Consider the following 21,152-nt stretch of genomic DNA (forward strand, 5'->3'; position numbering starts at 1 on the left):
TTTGCTATTTTCCAGTCCTCTGGGACTATTCCTGCTTCCTTGATTTCTGAAAAATCACGACCAATGCCTCCACAATTCCCTCAGCTATCGCTTTCAGAACTCTGGTGTATAGTCCATCCGGTCCAGGTGATTTATCCATCTTCAGACCTTTCAGTTTCCCCAGAACCTTCTCCTCAGTGATGGCCACTACACTCACCTGTGCCCCCTGATTCTCCTGGAGCTCTGGCATTCCACTGGAGTCTTCCACCATGAAGGCTGATGCAAATAATTATTCAGTTCCTCTGCCATTTCTTTCCCTCCAATGTTTATTTTTGCTTCTCTCTTACTTTTTATATATTGAAAAAAACTCTTCCTATCTTTTATATTACTAGCTAGCTTATACTCATATTTTATCTTCTCCCCCCTTATTGCTTTTTAGTTGTCCTCTGCTCATTTTTAAAGGCTTCCCAATAATCCTCGCCACTTTGTATGCTCTTTCATTCGCTTTTATGCTGTCCTTGAATTCCCTCGTCCTCCCCTTAGTATGTTTCCTCCTCCTTGGGATGAATTTCTGTTGTGCCTCCTAAATAACCCCCAAAAACTCCTGCCAGTGCTGTAGCATTGTCTTCCCTGCTAGGCTCCCTTTCCAATCAACGCTAGCCAGCTCCTCCCTCATGTCTTTGTAGTTAGCTTTATTTAATTGTAATACCGTTACATTTGATTCTAGTTTCTCCCTCAGGGTAAATTCTATCATATTGTGGTCACTGCTTCCTAAGAGTTCCTTCACCTTAAATCTCCTAATCAATTCTGCCTCATTACACATCACTAAATCTAGAATTGCCTGTTCCCTTATAGGCTCAGTCACAAACTGCTCCAAAAAAATCCCTTAGACATTCCACAAATTCCTTTTCTTGGGATCCACTACCTACCTCATTTTCCCAGTCCACCTTCATATTGAAGTCCCCCACAATTATTGTAATATTGGGTTTTTTTATACATGCCTTTTATATCTCCTGATTTATTTTCTGCCCCACATTCTGACTACTGCTAGGCCTATACATAACTCCCATCAGAGTCTTTTTACCACTGCGATTCTTCAACTCTACCCATGGAGATTCTATGCCTTCCGCTCTTATATCACTTCCTGCTATCGATTTAACTTCATTCCTTATTAACAATGCAACCCCGCCCCCTTTGCCCATCTGCCTGTCCTTTCAATAGGACACATATCCTTGGGTATTTAGATCCCAGCCCTGATCCTCTTGCAGACACGTCTCTGTGATGCCCACAACATCATACCGGCCAATTTCAATGCGCGCATCAAGCTCATTTACTTTGTTCCGTATACTGCATGCATTGATCACCTCCCCTCTCATACTTGTCACCTTTTTTGCTCTGCCTGAGGTTAGATTCCTGCCACCTTCTATACTCTCTGTTCTATTACATTGTCTGGAAACTTTACTAACTCCTCCTGAGCCCTCGGCTCCTTTAACTAGTTGACCAGACATGTTGGCCAGAGCGGGGAAGGAAGGCAAACTTCCTTCCCTAAAGGGACATTAGTGAACCACATATATTTTAATAACAACTAAGTTGCCATGATCACCATAACTGAGAATGGCTTTATATTCATATTTATTAATTGAATTTAAATTCCACCAGCCATGTGGGGTTTGAATCCATGTCCTCAGATCATTAGTCTGGGCCTCTGGTTTACTAGTCCAGTGACATTTCCATCACTGTGTCACCATCTCCCTCACTGATGTCACACACGGTCTAATGCTGCCTTAATGTCAATGGCAGTCACTCTCACCTCACTTCAAATTCAGCTCTTTTGTCCATGTTTGGACCAATGCTGGAGTGTACTGTAATTAATGTTGTTAAAAGTCCCAAGATTGTGAACAAGGACAATAGCAATTAAAACATTTCTAACGTTCGTTTTGACACTGAATCATAGAAATCAGAAAAGTTGACCAAAAGCTTAATCAATGAGGTGGATTTTAAGGAGCATCTTAAAAGATGTGACAGATGTACAGAAGCAGAGGGGTTTAAGTAAGGAATTCTAGAGCTTTCGGTCTTGGCTGCTGATAGCATGACAGTCAATCATGGAGCAATTAAAATCAGAGGTACAGGAGGCCAGAAGTGGAGGAGCGAAGATTTCTCAAAGGGTTGTAAGGCTGGAGATTACAGAGATAGAAAGGAAAACAATCAAAGAGGTATTGGAAAACAAGAATGAGAATTTTAAAATCTGGATGTGCAATTCGAGAAGCCAGTAAAGATCAGTGATGGCTACATGAGATTTGGAGCAAGTTAAGATACAGGCAACAGAGTTTTGGATGAACACAAGTTTATGTCAAGTGGAAAATATCTCTGGTGCAGGATTTCTTTTAGTAGTCAGTTCTATTATTGGTGCTGCTTTGTCTATAACCAACAACCTACATGTTGTTATTGCAGCAATAATCTTAATTGCACGAATGTTTGTTTTCATCTGGGCTAATGCAGATCTGTTATTTTAGTGTTTCGCCCCGGGTTTTTTCAGAGTGGGGCTTGATTTGGTGGATTGACAGAAAATATCACAGGATTGGGCGGGGCTAGGCTCACAGAGAGTTCAATAATTGCTTGGGAGCTTCAGAGAAATGTATTCCTTTCTCTCTCTGAAGATTGGAGACTGGGATCTGCCAGGAAACAGGTCTCTTTCTCTAAAGTTTGGAAGTTATATCTTACTTTGGAAATTGCTGCTTGGGAATCAGAAGGCAGGTACCTTTCTGTATCTGACCAAAGTGTTTAAAAGGCTGGAAATCTAGCATCCCCATGAGCATATCTGTGTTTGGCACTAATTGATTCTGAAGAAGGAAGCCTATCTATGGGGATATTGCTTAAATTGGAGCTATAGATATAGATAGCTGTTATGAATTGTACTTTGTCATGTTTATGTATTTTAAGTGATAAAATTCATGCTAATTCTTTTGTTATATTCTATGTTCCTAAATGAAGTTTGGTTTAATAAAAACTAGCTAGTGGGTCAGTAGAATCATACCTGGAGTAAAACTCCTTATGCTCTCACTAATGCCAAAATCAAAAAGTTAGGGTTTAGGCTACCTAAATAATATGTCTTGTCGTTTCTGATCTGGTCACTGCTAACACCGATAACAATGGGATTTCTTATTGAAGCCACCCCACACCTCCAGGGAACCCACAGGCAGAGGTACGCAACCGATATGAATGGCCAGATAATCCCGTCCATTTGCACTCATCGAAGTCCCATAAACAGCAATGTGACAATGACCAAATAATCTGTTTACACAATGTTGACTGAGGAATCAACATTGGCCTGGACAGCAGACAGAACTCCTTGTTCTTTTTTTGAAAGAGTACCATGGGATTTTTTACATCCACCCAAGGAGACAGATGGAACATTAACTTCTCATGTGGAAGGTGGTACTTTTGAAAAATCAATAATTCCTCAGTACTGCACTGAAGGATCGCTCTTGATTTTTTTGCACTGAAACTGGAGTGGGACATAAACCTTAAACCTTATGACCTACATGCGAGAATGCTAATAAGTACAGAGCAGACACATTTGATGAGGAAAAAAAAGTTGGAAATGAGACGGTAGTTTGAAGGTACAGAGAATTCAAGAATAGGATTGTTGAGGAGAGGATAATAATGTGCAATTTGGAGAAGAGTGAGAAAATACCAGAGGAAAGGTAAATGCTGACAATATCAGCTAATATGCAAGTTGAGTGGTAAACAGTTTGTTTGAAATAGGATTAAGGGAGCAGGAAATAGGTTTCATGGGAAAGATAAGGTCAAAGAAAGCACTGCAAGAAATGGGACGGAATCTAAAGAAAGACATAGGTTCAAGACTAGGGTAGGAGGGTAATTTTGAAGAAGTTTGTCATGATGGGCTACGGGAAGACAGAGAAGTGGCAAAGACAGCTGGAAAGATGATTTAAATCTAAAATCACCAAACCCCATTGTAAAGTGACTTCATACATTTTTCCTTAAATCTTTCAAATATTGGTGATCATTGCTTCAGTCTAATACAATAATTTAACCAGCAGCATTTGGTGAACAGAATAACATTTTGAAACAATTGCAATAAGTGGCATCCAATAATTATTTCTTCATGCCATAATTATTTTCACTTTGTACAGGTGTTCAATTTTTATTTTCCATTCATCCATTCCTCTCATCCTGCTTTATCTACTCATCTTGCTCTCCATTCCATCACATCCTTCCTTCCATCTATCCATCCATCCATTTCTCTCCCCATTGACTTCTCTTCATCCACTGATCCTTCACTACATCAATTTGTTCCTTTTCTGCATTCACCCATCTTCTCTCCACCCCATAAATCCTTCTCTCCATCTAACTCTCCCTCAATCCCATTTCTCCCTCCAGCCATCAAACCGTCATCCATCACCCTTCTCTCCATCAATTGCAATTTTGGTCTAAACAGACTAAGTGAAACTATTATAGCAATTTAAAAGATAAAGATTATTTTATCAAAGCAGCACCGAGAATGATCAGTTACCCTGCAAAAATACTTTAAAAATTTACAAAATATATATTAGATACTTACTGATGATGAAAACCAGCAACATAATAGGTATTATAATCAACATAATGTAAATGGATTTGCTGGGAGTTTTGCTTATTAAAGTTTTTTCATATTTCCCAACTTTCACCTAGGTAGAAAACACAATTTTAACACATTTTGGACGCTTTACTGTGAATTACAACAAATTACACCACATTTTGTAACAAGTGTGAGGTCAAAGCCCATCACTGACAGTAAATATTTGTTATCGGCACAGTTACTTTTCAATGTTTCCAGTAAGTATTCTATCACTAAATATGCACTTAAGGGTTAAGAATAATGAAGAATTCATCCCTAGGCGTTGGAATATGGCCAGCTTTATTTGAGAAGCTCTGAACACCGCAACTGCAACACTGTGGTTAAGAAGGCGTATGGTGGTTAAGAAAGTGTATGGGGTACCGACCTTCATCAATTGAGGGACTGAGTTTAGGAGTCGGGAGATAATGCTGCAGCTTTATAAGATCCTAGTCAGACCCCACTTGGAGTGCTATGCTCAGTTCAGGTCGCCTCATTACAGAAGGGATGTGGAAGCTATTGAAAGGGTGCAGAGGAGATTTACAAGGAGGTTGCCTGGATTGGGTGGCATCCCTTATGAGGGTAGGTTGAGGGAGCTTGATCTTTTCAATGTTTCCAGTAAATATTCTATCACTAAATATGCACATATGCACTTAAGGGTTAAGAATAATGAAGAATTCATTCCTAGGCGTTGGAACATGGCCAGCTTTATTTGAGAAGGTCTGAACACTGCAACTGCAACACTGTGGTTAAGAAGGCTTATGGTGGTTAAGAAAGTGTATGGGGTACCGACCTTCATCAATTGAGTGATTGAGTTTAGGAGTCGGGAGAAAATGCTGCAGCTTTATAAGACCCTAGTCAGACCCCACTTGGAGTACTGTGCTCAGTTCAGGTTGCCTCATTACAGGAGGGGTGTGGAAGCTATTGAAAGGGTGGAGAGGAGATTTACAAGGATGTTGCCTGGATTGGGTGGCATCCCTTATGAGGGTAGGTTGAGGGAGCTCGGTCTTTTCTCCTTGGAGAGACGAAGGATGAAAGGTGACCTAATAGAGGTGTATAAGATGTTGAGAGGTATTGATTGGGTGGATTCTCAGAGGCTTTTTTCCAGGGCTGAAATGGTTGCTACAAGAGGACATAGGGTTAAGGTGATGGGGAGTAGGTACAGGGGAGATGTCAGGGGTAAGTTTTTCACTCAGAGGGTGGCGGGTGAGTGGAATCGGCTGCTGTCGGTGGTGGTGGAGGCAAATTCGATAGGGTCTTTTAAGAGACTTCTGGATGAGTACATGGGACTTAATAGGATTGAGGGTAAGAGGTAAGCCTAGTAGGTAGGGATATGATCGGCGCAATTTGTGGGCTGAAGGGCCTGTTTGTGATGTAGTTTTTCTATGTTCTAACATTTATTCATGAGAACATAATAACGTAAGAAATAGGAGCAGGAGTAGGCCATCTAGCCCTTCGAGCCTGCCCCGCCATTCAATAAGATCATGGCTGATCTGTCGTGGCTCAGTTCCACTTTCCCGCCCTCTCCCCATAACCCTTAATCCCCTTGCCTATCAAAAACCTATCAACCCACGTCTTAAATATATTTAGCGAGGCAGCCTCCACCACTTCAACGGGCAGAGAACTCCAGAGATTCACCACCCTTTGAGTGAAGAGGTTCCTCCTCAACTCCGTTCTAAACCGCCCCCCCTTTATCTTGAGACTGTGCCCTCTAGTCCTACTGTCCTTTCTGAGCGGGAAGTGCCTCTCCACCTCTATCCTATCCATCCCATTCATCATCTTATATGTCTCAATGAGATCTCTCCTCATTCTTCTAAACTCTAACGAGTACAAGTCCAGTTTATTCAGCATCTCCTCATAGTTCAACCCCCTCAACTCCGGTATCAGCCTAGTAAACCTCCTCTGCACTCCCTCCAAGGCCAAAATATCCTTGCGTAAGTGCGGCAACCAAAACTGCACACAGTACTCCAGCTGCGGCCTCACCAGTGCCCTGTACAGTTGCAGCAAGACCTCCCTACTTTTATATTCAATCCCCCTCGCTATGAAGGCCAGCATCCCATTCGCCTTCCTGACCACCTGCTGCACCTGCAGGTTGGGTTTTTGCGACTCATGCATAAGGACCCCTAGGTCCCTCTGCACCGTTGCATGCTGCAGTTTTTCGCCATGTAAGTAATAGTCCTTCCTACCATTATTCCTACCAAAGTGGACAACTTCACACTTGCCAACATTAAATTCCATTTGCCAGTTCCTGGCCCATTCGCCCAGCCTATCTAGATCCTTCTGCAGACTCTCCACACCCTCCGCACAATTTGCCGTTCCACCAATCTTGGTGTCATCAGCAAATTTTGACACCATACGCTCGGTTCCCTCCTCCAGATCATCTATATAAATGGTAAATAGCTGAGGCCCCAGCACCGACCCCTGGGGCACTCCACTAGTCACCAACCGCCAATCCGAATAGCACCCATTGACCCCCACTCTCTGCCTCCTATTTGACAGCCAATCCCCTATCCACGCTAACACCCTACCCCCAACTCCATGCCCCCTAACCTTCTGTAATAACCTCTTGTGCGGCACCTTGTCAAACGCCTTCTGAAAATCAAGAAACACCACATCCACCGGCTCTCTTCTATCCACCGCCCTAGACACATCCTCATAGAACTCCAAAAAATTCATCAGACACGGCTTCCCCTTAACGAAACCGTGCTGCGTCTGCTCTATCAAACAATTCTCCTCAAGACACCTCGCTATTTTCTCCTTGATCTAAAAGACGTTAAACTCACCGGCCTATAATTCCCTGCCTTTTGCCTGCCACCCTTCTTAAACAACGGCATAACATTAGCCGCTTTCCAATCTTCCGGCACTTCCCCGGAATCCAGCGATGTTTGGAAAATAATCATCAAGGCATCCACTATCACCTCCGCCATTTCTTTTAGAACCCTTGGATGCATTCCATCAGGTCCTGGGGACTTGTCCACAATCAGTCCCTCCAGTCTGTCAAGCACTGCCTCTCTAGTAACAATAACGTCATTCAGGCCCTCCACTCCTACCATCTCTCCATCGCTAACACCCGGCAAATTATTCACATCCTCCTCCGTGAAGACCGAAACAGAAAAGTTATTCAAGGCCTCAGCCATTTCCCCATCCCCTACCACTAAGTCTTATGTTCTTATGTTCTCTCATCCTCTAAGGGTCCAATGTTCACCCTAGTCAGCCTCTTCCTTTTTATATATTTATAAAAACTCTTACTATCCTTTTTTATATTAAGCGCTAGCCCAGCTTCATCGTTTATCCTACCTTTCTTTATCAACTTCTTCGTCATTCTTTGTTGATATTTAAACCTCAAGTAGATGGTGGCATGGTGCTGATGTCACTGGACTAGTAATCCAGGCTATGGATCTGGGATCATGAGCACAGATCCCACCACAGCAGTGGCTGAATTCAATTCAATTAAATCAATTAATCTGGAATTGAAAGTTAGTCGCAGTCATGGTGACCATGAATTATCATCAATTGTCAGTTAAAAATAAAATCTTGTTCACTAATGTCCTTTAGGAAATCTGCCTTCCTTACCTGGTCTGGGTTACATGTCCAGACCAACAGCAATGTGAATGACTATTAAGTGCTCTCCGATATGGTCTAGCAAGCCACTCAGTTCGAGGGTAATTAGGGATGGACAACAAATAATTTAAAAATATTGTGCGATGCAGCAGTTAGTCCACTGCTGGAATATTGCATACAGTTCTGGTCACTTTATTTCCATATAGAAAAGATGTGATTGCAGTAGAAATGGTACAATGGAGAGTTGTGAGGACACAGCCTGGACTGGAAAATCTTAGTAGTGATGAAAGATTTAATAGGCTCGGGTTCTTTCCCCATGGGACATCCCATTACTTGCTGTACCTGAAATGAAATATCGCCATAGTCCCAGAGGACAGTAGGCTGCTCTCCCCTCAACGACAAATTAATTTTGTGTGATTCATGGACCAGGACAACCAGATCCCTCTGTACCATGGAGTTCTGCAATCTCGCTTCATTTAAATAACATGCTGCTTTTCTATTTTTTAGCTGCCAAAATGCAGGAATTCACATTTTCCCACGTTATACATTTTGCCCAGTCATTTACCTGTCTATATCTGCAGACTCCAGGAGTGGGATTTTCTGGTCGCGCTCACCCCAAGATGGGAAAATCCTGCCCAAGGTCAATGGACCTTTGCATTGTCTGCCTTGCCTGCTACGATTCTCATGATGGGTGGGATTGGAAAATTCTACTCTAAATGTCCTCTTGACAACTAACTGGTGGGATTGGAAATTTCCACTCTAAATGTCCTCTTGACAACTAACTGTCCTACCTATCTTGGTGTGATCAGCAGACTTAGCTACCAGACTTTTGGCCCCTTCATCCAAGTCTTTGATATAGATGGTAAATAGGTGAGGCCCCAAAACAAAACCGTGAGGTACAATAGTTCCTGGTCCATTCTCCGTAGCAATGCCCAGACCAATCAGAGTGGACTGGTCAAACAATCACTCTTTTCTCATGCAGTATAAATTGTTGGCATTCTTTAACTTGTCCTGATGAGTGTAGGATGAAAAGCTTCAACAGCATATCTGCTTTTTCAGCACTATACATTTTTCTCCCACTGGAGTTGATTCTCATTCCCTTTAGTTTGGAAAGGAAGGGGGTAATGGGGGTAATTTTTCTCCCACTGGAGTTGATTCTCATTCCCTTTAGTTTGGAAAGGTAGGGGGTAATGGTGACAAAATGGGCTAAGTGGTCTTGTGCCATGTTAACATTGCAATTGTGGCTGTCATTATTTTAAAAGGCGTCAACCGTCAGCTTGTTTATGAAAGTTAGAGACACTGCTTGTACCAAATAGTTTCATAACACAGATAACCGAAAAGTTATAATGCTCTCTATAGCTATATGTGGGCAGTGTAAGGTTGGATCGAGTCCATGTTAGGCCAAGCCTTTGCTGGTATCTCTATCTCTCTCTTCCAGTAAATCAGTTTTTGCACTTACTTTAATGTGCTATTTTTAAATGCTGCTCAATAAAAGAGGTTCAACTTCGTATCAGTGCCGTCTATGTCTATTCTGAGGAATGAACGGACCCTACAGAAGGCAATTGAAATTTCAGAAGTGGAATGGAGTACAAAAAAAGGTCTTGCTAAAACTATACGAGGCGCTAGTTAGACCAACAGTTCTGGTTCCCTTATCTAAGACAAGACATAGTGGCACTGGAGGCAGTTCAGAGAAGTTTCACTAGGTTGATCACAGGTATGGATGGATTTTCTTATGAGGAGAGGTTGGGGCCTGTACTCATTGGAGTTCAGAAGAATGAGAGGCAACCTTTTTGAGACAGATAGGATTCTTAGAGGGCTTCACAGGGCAGATGCTGAGATGTTGTTCCCCCTGTGGGAGAGTCTAGGACCAGAGGGCATAATTTCAGATAGATAAGGATGGATTTCTTCTCTCAGAGGTTTATTTGGAATCATAAGCTTTCAGAGCACTGTTCCTTCATCAGGTGAGTGGAGATGTGGGGTTCACAAACATGGCATATATATAGGTAAAGACACAATTATAAGATAATTACAGATTGAAGTGTAAAAAATGGCTGGAATGCGAGTCTTTACAGGTAATCAAGTCATTACAGGTACAGACAGTGCAAGTGGAGAGAAGGATAATGACAGGTTAAAGAGCTGTGAGTTTTCTTAAGCCAGGACAGTCATTAGGATTTTGCAAACCCAGACAGCATGATGGGGGTTACATGCAATGTGACACGAACCCAAAATCCTGGTTGAGACATGTGTGCAGAACTCGGCTATTAGTTTCTGTTAGGTGATTTTGTGTTGTCGTATGTCTGGAAGGCCACCTTACAGAACACTTACTCAAAGATCAGAAGCAGAATGCCCTCGAGCGCTGAAATATTCCCCAACTGGAAGGGAATACTCCTGCCTGGCGATTGTCGCACCGTGTCCGTTCATCCATTCTCATAGCTTCCGCATGGTCTCGCTAACCAAGCAACGTATGTTAGAATGTAAATGGTGACAATTTTGTATCGGATGTAATGTGACCAATGGCAACAAGATGTAAGGGTCCGGTGACCCAGAAAACCCAGTAATTGCAGCATGATGTAAGAGTCAACTGACCACCTGACTCACTATAAATAAAAACATGTGTAGAATTGTGGGGAGCTTGGATTGGCCCAGGGCGAGGCCCCATGTTTGGAGTAATGATGTTTCTTTATTAAACCCTTTCTTTGATTTATTAGTTGGAGTAAGTTTTGTTCTATTTTTATTGGCTGCATTTGAAGAGTTACTTCTGATGCAACATTAGTAGCAGAGGAAAACCCATCATAGCTTGGTGTTTGTTTTTGAAGATGTGCTACAACTATGACAGACAGTAGAAGTGAACCAATGGGATTAGATTATCCTCGTTTTTTCACATACCAAACCATATCGGCAACGGAAGGCGAAAGTGGAAATGTGGACCCTTGTTACCTCGATACCAACAAAAAAGCAAGGTATGGCATTAGCTTTGTTACTTCAATTAGAAGCAAGGTAAGAAGCAAAGTATTTTCCCATTGGATGGTAGATGCCCTAAATAGGAAAGAAGGGCTACAGCTCCTGAAGAAAATACTTAGATTTTTACCAGCAAGATGAGTTCTTGGAGAATTATAAAGGATAGGTGATGTTTGACCGGATTGGGAGACAAGACACCCAGTCCATGGAAGAGTATATCAGGAATTTTGATAAGAGCTGTAACAGGCTAATGAAATTTAATTTGGAGATTCCAGATGCAGTATTGACCTTTAAGTTGTTGAACTGTGCATGTCTGTCGCACATGGATACTCTTTTAGTAATAGCTGTGAAGGGGACGACTTTTATGCTTAATATCATGGACATTTTTACGTGTGTACGTATTTATATCAAATTTATTTTGCCTGGCAATGAATCATGGGAAATACTGTCAGCAGCTCACAGCAATGCGATGACTCATCACTACAGACGATTTTAATCACTTTAGACTCCAGGCAGGGAAACATAGACAATAGCTCAACTGATTAGATTACGCAAGAAGTTCAAATCACAAAGCGTACTCTCCAGAAAGAGATCGGCCCAGGAGGAAAAGGATCACTTCACCATAGCCACAGATCAATCCCACCTATCTGTAATAGCTTTTCAATATTTTGCTATTGTGTTACTGCTTTGTGTTATTGCTGATTGTTTGAGTAGATGCTAATCGCGTAACTTGTAGTAAATGACAATAACCCACATGGGTCCCATTCATGCTATCAGCAATCGCTTTGAATGAACCCATTACCATACGTTTGGCGCGAAGTTCAAAACTCTGTAAATTGGAAAGTGCACAATGGCCAGGGGAAGCAGTTGGCTAGCAGCTGTGTTCCCCCAGGCCTGTGGTTTGTTATTTTGGACAGGGAATAAAGTTTGTGTTGCCTTTTAAACTGTACTCATGTCTGCTTGTCTTTTATGCTGGTAGTTAGCAAAACTTCCCCTTACAAGCTGGGATACAATTGAGGGGAACAGATCCCCTCTTCGATCAGATGGCAGCATCATTAAAACGTTTTTCAGGAAACAATCCTTCCCTGTCACCTTGTTCAATGCAGACCGGAATGCCATAGTGCCAAGAATGAAGGAGTTAATGGTGACTCAACTGTGTGCCAGACCAAATGGTACATGAAGGCCTTTAAACAGAGACAGTTACTTTAATAACAGATCTGGTGTCAAAAATGGTGATAACCGATTTGAACATGGGGAAAGATGCACATAGGAAACTGATAGAAGACGTTTAAATCGAAGGAATGCTAGAAGGATTGTGGATTACTGTATCCAGTGCGAATCCCCATACCACTACACTGGTAAACTGTGTGAAAAGAAGAAATCTGTCTTTGAAACTACGTGACACAGAATACATGGAAAGCAACAGTGACGAGGATAAGGACCAAGAAGGCATTTGTTTCGGTGGCAGAAAAGTTGAGTTCCATAATGAGTGTCCTAATGATAGACTCTTTCAACTGTGCTGTTTTCGAGAATGGATGTACGTCCACTGTCTGCGGCCAGGATTGGCTAAGTTGTCATTCAGAGTCTCTTGAACATAAAGAGCAAAAGAAAGTAAAAGAACGAGATACTTCCACCTGCTTTAGATTTGGAAGTGACAACACTCTGATGTCCTCCAAAAGGAAGATACTTCCCTGTAGGATTGCAGGAATCAGTTTATTTATAAGTACCGGTATAGTTTCCAGTGATATACCTTTGTTGTTAAGCAGGTCTGCAACGAAGAAAGCTCAGATGACCACTGATTTAAAACAGGATAAGGCTGTGGTATTGGGAAAATTGCGGACCTATATTTTAAAAGGTCTGGCCATTATTGTCTTCCTTTAAGTGAAGGATTCATGAGACATTCGTGTCGCAAACAGACAACAGCATGATGATGGATTATTTTGAAACTCCATAAGCAGTTTGGTCATCCAGCACCACAGAGACTGAGAGCGCTGCTGCGGGATGCAGGTGTGCTGGACAAAGGATGTAATGAACTCACAGAACAAATATCAGCCCAGTGTGAAATTTGCATAAAACATAGAATGACACTCTCGCGTCCAGTTGTGAATCTACCATTAGCATGAGATTTCAATGATGGCAATGGATTCAAAGATATGGGACAAGAACAAAGGCTATCTATTGTACTTTGTGGTCTTGGCCACCCAGTTTAGCATATCCATGGTGATTTATAGCAAAGATAAAAAGAACATTATAGATAAAATTGTGACCCATTGGACTGGAACAGGATTGGGGGCACTGTCTAATTTTTTGACGGACAATGGGGACGAATTTGCAAATGATGAGTTTCAAGATATGTGTGAAAATTTAAATATTGAAATAATGCGCATTGCAGCAGAGGGCCCATTAAACAATGGCCTCTGTGACAGGAATTACACAGTTATAAAAGACATGTTGCATAAAATTTTGGCAGATCAACTGGGCTGTAAATTACAGGTTGCATTAGCATGGGCAGTGCACGAAAAAAATTCGTTAAAATGGTGGGGGGGCTATAGTCCATACCAGTTGGTATACAGGAGGAATCCAAAGTTGCCGTCAGTATTAACAGATGCTCCTCTGGCGCTAGAAGGGACATGCATTAGCTCCTTGTTTTCTGCACACTTAAGCACTATGCATGCAGGAAGAAAGGCCTTCATTAAGGCTGAAGTTTAGGACTTCAGAAGGGCCCTGAGACATCGCATTAGACCATCAGGGGCATACTTTGAGAAAGGGGATAGGGTCTACTATAAAAGAGAGGGCAAAAAAGAGTGGAAAGGGGTACAAACAAACACCAAGGTAGTTATAATACAACATGGTAACCAGACAGTGTGAGCCCATTCTTCGAGGATAGTGGGAATTGGGCATGATTTTGGAGTATCTGAGCAAGATGCAGAAGTGCATCACATGCATATACCCTGAATTATTACGAAGAGCAGTCAACAATAGATGAGAGGGAATATGATGATCATCAAATTACCAGTGAAGCAGGGAATGAAGCTACTACTTCAAAGGTTCAACTACTCAAAGTTGGCACAGTGGCATCATACAAAACCAAATAGTCAAGTGAGTGGAGGGAGGCCACTATAATTGGGAAAGCAGGAAAGGCCTCAGGAAAGTACAAACACTGGCTCAACATCCAAGAGCGAGGGCAAGAAGCCAAAGCTATAGATGGGAAAATGGGGTGGACAGATGGAAACAAAAAAAGTGAGACCCAAGTCCTGAGGATGAGACAGTAAGTATTTGTGAACCCAGGAAAAAGTCACGAATCTGTGACTGAAGGTGTATCAACAGAGAACAGCGGTCTGAGAGTAGCAGCCCTGACAGAAACAGACATGACAGCAGTGGCCGGAGTTTAACAAGGAAGGCTGGGAATCAAACCAATTATAGGAATAGGAGTTGAAGGCTCATGATAAGGGAGTATTGATAGCTGCAAACAAAATGGAACTCATGGAAGTTAGAGAGGCCAAACAAAGGGAGCTGGATAGTTGGAAAGAATTTGGGGTATACATCAAGGTACCAGATGAAGGACAGCTTGCTTTGCCCAGAGTTTGCACAGAGAAAGTTTTGCAAGATGGAACGTATAAAGCTAAAGCCAGACTAGCAGCCTGTGGGTAAGAGGAACAGTTGGATGGGAGAAACACTAGGGCTGCTTCACCCACAGCAGGGAAAGTGACACTGAACTTTTCTTTCCCGCTGTTCTAGCATCTAATAATTGGATGTATAAATCAATTAATATCAAAGATGCATTTCTACAGGGTGAAGCATTTCAGAGAAAAGCTTTTTCGAGGTCACCTAAAGAAGCAGGTAATACCAGGGACATTTGTGGAAATTGAACAAATGTGTTTATAGGTTAAGTGATGTATCAAGGATTTGGTATTTCTCTGTATGATCTGTATTGTTGAAGACTGGCTGTGTCCAATTAAAAGCAGATCCAACAATGTTTTACTGGAAGGCTAAAGGAAAAGTAGCTGGAATTTTTGTGATGCACATGGATGATTTCCTATGTGATGGCACAGAAGAATTTAAAAAAGGGTAATTGAGAAGCTGAAAACAGAATTTAAAATAGGGAGTCAAGTACCTGGTGCTTTTCGATATCTTGGTCTTGACATCTGACAAAGTACCTCTGGTGTAACAATGAGTCAAGAGAGATATCTGAACAATATTGATCCCATTCCCATCACCAGAGAAAGGTCAATAGAAAAAAGAGGAATGGGTCAACAAAAAAGAAACAGAATTGTTGAGGAATATGATAAGAACATAAGAACATAAGAAATAGGAGCAGGAGTAGGCCATCCAGCCCTTCGAGCCTGCCCCGCCATTCAATAAGATCATGGCTGATCTGTCGTGGCTCAGTTCCACATTCCCGCCCTCTCCCCATAGCCCTTAATCCCCTCTCCTATCAAAAACCCATCAACCCACGTCTTAAAAATATTTAGCGAGGCAGCCTCCACCACTTCAACGGGCAGAGAATTCCAGAGATTCACCACCCTTTGAGTGAAGAAGTTCCTCCTCAACTCCGTTCTAAACCGCCCCCCCTTTATCTTGAGGCTGTCCCCCCTAGTCCTACTGTCTTTTTTGAGCAGGAAAAGTCTCTCCACCTCTATCCTATCCATCCCATTCATCATCTTATACATCTCAATGAGATCTCCCCTCATTCTTCTAAACTCTAACGAGTACAAGCCTAGTTTATTCAGCCTCTCCTCATAGCTCAACCCCCTCAACTCCGGTATCAGCCTAGTAAACCTCCTCTGCACTCCCTCCAAGGCCAAAATATCCTTGCGCAGGTGCGGCGCCCAAAACTGCACACAGTACTCCAGCTGCGGCCTCACCAATGCCCTATACAGCTGCAGCAAGACCTCCCTACTTTTATATTCAATCCCCCTCGCTATGAAGGCCAGCATCCCATTCGCCTTCCTGACCACCTGCTGCACCTGCAAGCTGGGTTTTTGCGACTCATGCACAAGGACCCCGAGGTCCCTCTGCACCGTCGCCTGCTGCAGTTTTTCGCCACGTAAGTAATAGTCCTTCCTACCATTATTCCTACCAAAGTGGACCACCTCACACTTGCCAACATTAAGTTCCATTTGCCATTTCCTGGCCCATTCGCCCAGCGTATCTAGATCCTTCTGCAGACTCTCCACACCCTCCGCACAATTTGCCGTTCCACCAATCTTGGTGTCATCAGCAAATTTCGACACCCTACACTCGGTTCCCTCCTCCAGATCATCTATATAAATGGTAAAAAGCTGAGGCCCCAGCACCGACCCCTGGGGCACTCCACTGGTCACCAACCGCCAATCCGAATAGCACCCATTGACCCCCACTCTCTGCCTCCTATCTGACAACCAATCCTCTATCCACGCTAACACCCTACCCCCAATTCCATGTCCCTCGACCTTCTGCAATAACGTCTTGTGAGGTACTTCGTCAAACGCCTTCTGAAAATCCAGAAAGACCACATCCACCGGCTCTCCTCTATCCACCGCCCTAGACACATCCTCATAGAACTGCAGTAAATTTGTCAGACACGACTTCCCTTTAATGAAACCGTGCTGCGTCTGCTCTATCAAGCAATTCCCTTCAAGCTGCCTCGCAATTTCCTCCTTAATGACGGATTCTAACATTTTACCTACCACAGACGTTAAAATAACCGGCCTATAATTCCCCGCCTTTTGCCTGGCACCCTTCTTAAACAACGGCGTAACATTAGCCGTTTTCCAATCTTCCGGCACTTCCCCGGAATCCAGCAACGTTTGGAAAATAACCATCAAGGCATCCACTATCACCTCCGCCATTTCTTTCAGAACCCTCGGATGCATTCCATCCGGTCCTGGGGACTTGTCCACAATCAGCCCCCTCCAGTCTGTCGAGCACCGCCTCTCTAGTAACAGTAATGTCATTAAGACCCTCCAGTCCTACCACCTTTCCATCGCTAACACCCGGCAAATTATTCACGTCCTCCTCCGTGAAAACCGAAACAAAAAAGTTATTCAATACCTTAGCCATATCCCCATCCCCTACCACTAGGTCCCCTTTCTCATCCTCTAAAGGGCCAATGTTCACCCTAGCCAGCCTCTTCCTTTTTATATATTTATAAAAACTCTTGCTATCCTTTTTTATATTAAGCGCTAGCCCAGCTTCATAGTTTCTCCTACCCTTCTTTATCAACTTCTTTGTCAATCTTTGTTGACATTTAAACCTCTCCCAATCCTCTTCTTGCCCACTACTCTTAGCTACTCTAAATTCCTCCGCTTTTAATTTAACACTTTCCTTCACCTCCTTCGTTATCCACGGCTTATTACCTCTCCTCCTACGGTCCTTTTTGACCATCGGAATAAATTTCCGCTGAGCACCAAGAAAGATCTCCTTAAAGATCCTCCACTGCTCCTCAGCAGACCCTCCCTCCAACGTGCTCCCCCAGTCAACATTCGCCAATTCTTCTCTCATCCTACCGTACTCCCCTCTATTCAAACAAAGGACGCATGTCCAGGAACCCACTTTCTCCTCCTCCATCTGCACCAGAAACTCCACCATACAATGATCACTCTCTCCAAGAGGATCCTTCACCGCAAGGTCCCTAATTCTACCCGCCTCATTACATAGCACCAGATCCAAGATAGCTCGCTCCCTCGTCGGCTCCAACACACACTGTTCCAGGAAACTATCCCGGCAGCATTCCAAGAACTCCACCTCGAGCCCATGATAGGACAGCTTAACTGGCTATGCACACAGACAAGACCAGATGGGAGCTATAATGTCCTAGAGCTCAGTAATATGTTGAAGCGCACCATAGTCAGAGATCTTGCAGACTGATAAAACATTAATAAAGCTAAAATTAGAGGAATGTGTGATTAAATTCCCAGCACTAGGAGAACCAGAAGATATAAAATTGGTTGTGTTTAGTGATGCCCCACATGCCAATCTACCACATGGACATTTAAGTGGTACTGGATTCATAATATTCCTGGTAGGTAAGGAAAAAAAATGTTGCCCCTTGGCCTGGGAAGCAAAGAAAATTAAAAGGGTAGTCAAAAGCTTATTGACAGCTGAAACCCTTAGTGGAAGTGTTGGATATGGGGATATATTTGTCTAACACATTAACAGAATTATTTTTTATGGGCACATTGGGTAGGAAAATACCAGCTGAGTGTTATGTAGACAATCGGTCTTTATGGGACAATGTTTATCAACAAAAAATGGTAACAGAGAAATGACTTAAGAATTCATCTGTTCCTGAACAAAATTCAGACTTGGTCTGATAATTGGCAACAACATGTGTGCCTCACTCATGCCCGGCAATGATCATCTCCAACAAGAGGCAATCTAAACACCTCTCTTGACTATCAATGACATTACCACCTGCATTAGACATTCACATCCTCCACCATCGACACACAGTGCAGCAACACACCAATGCCTCTTCGACAGCATCTTCCAAAACTGTGACCTCTACCATCTAGAAGGACAAGATCAGCAAAAGCATGGGAACACTACCACCTGCAAGTTCCCCACCAAGCAATACACAATCCTGACTTGAAACTCTATCGCCATTCCTCCAATGCCATTGAGTTGAAATCCTACAACACCTTTGCTAACAACACTCTGGGTCTATCTACACCACGTGAACTGACAATCACCAGGCAAGACTGTTCCCTCCCTGTTGGCGAACACGTCAGTGGTCACGGGCATTCCGCCTCTGACCTTCGGGTAAGCATTCTCCAAGGCAGCCTTCACAACACACGACAGCGCAGAGTCGCTGAACAGAGACTGATAGCCAAGTTCTGCACACGAGGACAGTCTCAACAGGGATCTTGGGTTCATGTCGCACTATCTGTAACCCCCGTGACTTGCCTGGGTTTGCAAAACCTCACTTACTGTACTGTCTGGAGACAATACACATCTCTTTAACCTGTGATCAGTGCTCCTTCCACTCACATTGTCAGCCACTTCAGGTCTTGAACAGCAGGTTAGGTGTAAGGATTCGCATTCTAATCAGTAATCTCTAAACTGTCTGTGCTTTATATGCTCTGTCTGAGGCCAGAACTCTCCATTCACCTGATGAAGGGGCTAACCCCGAAAGCTTGTGAGTCTATTATCAAATAAATCGGTTGGACTAAAACCTGGTGTTGTCAGACTTTTTACTGTGTTTACGCCAGTCCAACGCCGGCATACCCACATCGTAGTTCAAGAAGGCAGCTTACACCACGTTCTCAAGGGCAATTAGGGATGTGGTGCATATATTGGCTACCCAGGAATGAATTGATAGAAAAAAAAACTTACTTCTAATTCTGATATTGAAGCATTGGATGTGATTAGTACACATTTTATTTTATCTTTCATCACCTCTGTAACATTACATTCCCATCGATCACCCTTGTCCATCAGAACAGAAATCTGAATTTCACTTTTGTCAAGTTGTAAATTATCTTCCTTTTTCTGCAAAATGAACAATTCAAAAGGAAAACAGTGAAAAAGAGCCCTAAAATAAATGATAACTGGTGCTCAACAAGTGAGGGAATGAAATGGTTTTTACCCTTATTGTTATCAGGAGTTGTTTGTCAAGGGTAATCGTTGTAAAGTTGTAAAATTCAGGATCCTCTTTGTACGACACAGAGAAATTTTGCTCCCTCGATCCAGACACATGGAACGACACGGTATAATTGCCAGGACTTCCAATCCTCTGAGGAGATGGTGAGTCACAGACCCAGGTTGAATTAATAATTAAACATTCCTGTTGCACAAACAGAAAACATTGATATATTGAATAAATAACATCAAAGATTAAATTGTGCTTTTGCTATTGATGCAAAATAAGAACTAGTTGCATCCAAATTACACACGTCACTCGTGATGAACTGAGATTAAAATAGGAAAATTTCAGTTATTGGAAATAAAACAAACTTACAGCCACTTCCTTTGGGTCTTCAACTAACCGCATCTGCATCTGTTCAACCACATCTAAATTTCTGCCTCTTACTGTTATGCTTCGGCCTCCACTGGAGAAAGCAAACCAGAGATGAGAAAGTCAAACTGCAACAAGAAATATGGCCATGAAGATCTTCTGCCTAGAGTCTGGTCTATAACACTGGGATCTTCTCATATAAGATTTGAGCTTTGACAGTGGAATATTCCTGTGTAGGATCTGAACGTTGACAGTGCTGTGTAGGATGTTGCCTGGTATGGAGGGTCTTAGCTATGAGGAGAGATTGGGTAAACTGGGGTTGTTCTCTCTGGAAAGACGGAGGATGAGGGGCGACCTAATAGAGGTGTATAAAATTATGAAGGACACAGATAGGGTGAAGCTTCTTCCCAGGTCGGAGGTGACGAACACAAGGGGTCACAAGTTCAAGGTGAAGGGAGCAAAGTTCAACACAGATGTCAGGGGGACATGTTTTACACAGAGGGTGGTGGGGGCCTGGAATGCACTGCCAAGCAAGGTGATTGAGGCAGACACGCTGGGATCATTTAAGACTTGTCTAGATAGCCACACGAACAGACTGGGAATAGAGGGATATAAACGAATGGTCTAGCTGGGCAGATGAGCAGCGCAGGCTTGGAGGGCCGAAGAGCCTGTTCCTGTGCTGTATTCTTTGAACTTTGACAGTGGGCTATTCCTGTGCAGGATCTGAGCAGAAATATTTCGATCATCGATAGTCACAGGTGAGGTGCCTGAAGATTGGAGGATGGCATATGTTGTGCCTTTATTTAGAAAAGGCTGCAAGGAAAAGCCAGGGAACTACAGGCCAGTGAGCCTCACATCTGTGGTGAATAAGTTTTTGGAAGGTATTTTGAGAGACAGGACCTATAGGCATTTAGAGATGCAAGAACTGATCAGCGACAGTTGACATGGCTTTGTAAGTGGAAACATCATGTCTCAGAAATGTGATTGAATTTTTTGAAGGGCTAACCAAGAATGTAGATGAGGGCAGTGCAGTTGATGCTGTCTACATGGACTTTAGCAAGGCCTTTGAGAAGGTACTGCATGTTAGGTTGTTGCATAATG

General features: G+C 42.9%; 1 protein-coding gene across 1 annotated transcript in view; it reads right to left on the reverse strand.

The window, feature by feature from the left end:
* plxnc1 (plexin C1) overlaps positions 1-21,152 on the reverse strand; it is a 157,860-nt gene that overhangs the window by 66,956 nt on the left and 69,752 nt on the right. The window contains exons 15-18 of the mRNA XM_080207165.1: positions 20,055-20,145; positions 19,683-19,880; positions 19,430-19,585; positions 4,562-4,667 (exon numbers count right to left, since the gene is read on the reverse strand). Of these exons, the coding sequence (XP_080063291.1) occupies positions 4,562-4,667; positions 19,430-19,585; positions 19,683-19,880; positions 20,055-20,145 (551 nt within the window). The remainder of the gene's footprint in view (positions 1-4,561; positions 4,668-19,429; positions 19,586-19,682; positions 19,881-20,054; positions 20,146-21,152) is intronic.

The sequence above is a fragment of the Carcharhinus amblyrhynchos genome, chromosome 19 (assembly GCF_965287045.1).
Source record: "Carcharhinus amblyrhynchos chromosome 19, sCarAmb.v2.hapA, whole genome shotgun sequence".
Taxonomy (NCBI): domain Eukaryota; kingdom Metazoa; phylum Chordata; class Chondrichthyes; order Carcharhiniformes; family Carcharhinidae; genus Carcharhinus; species Carcharhinus amblyrhynchos.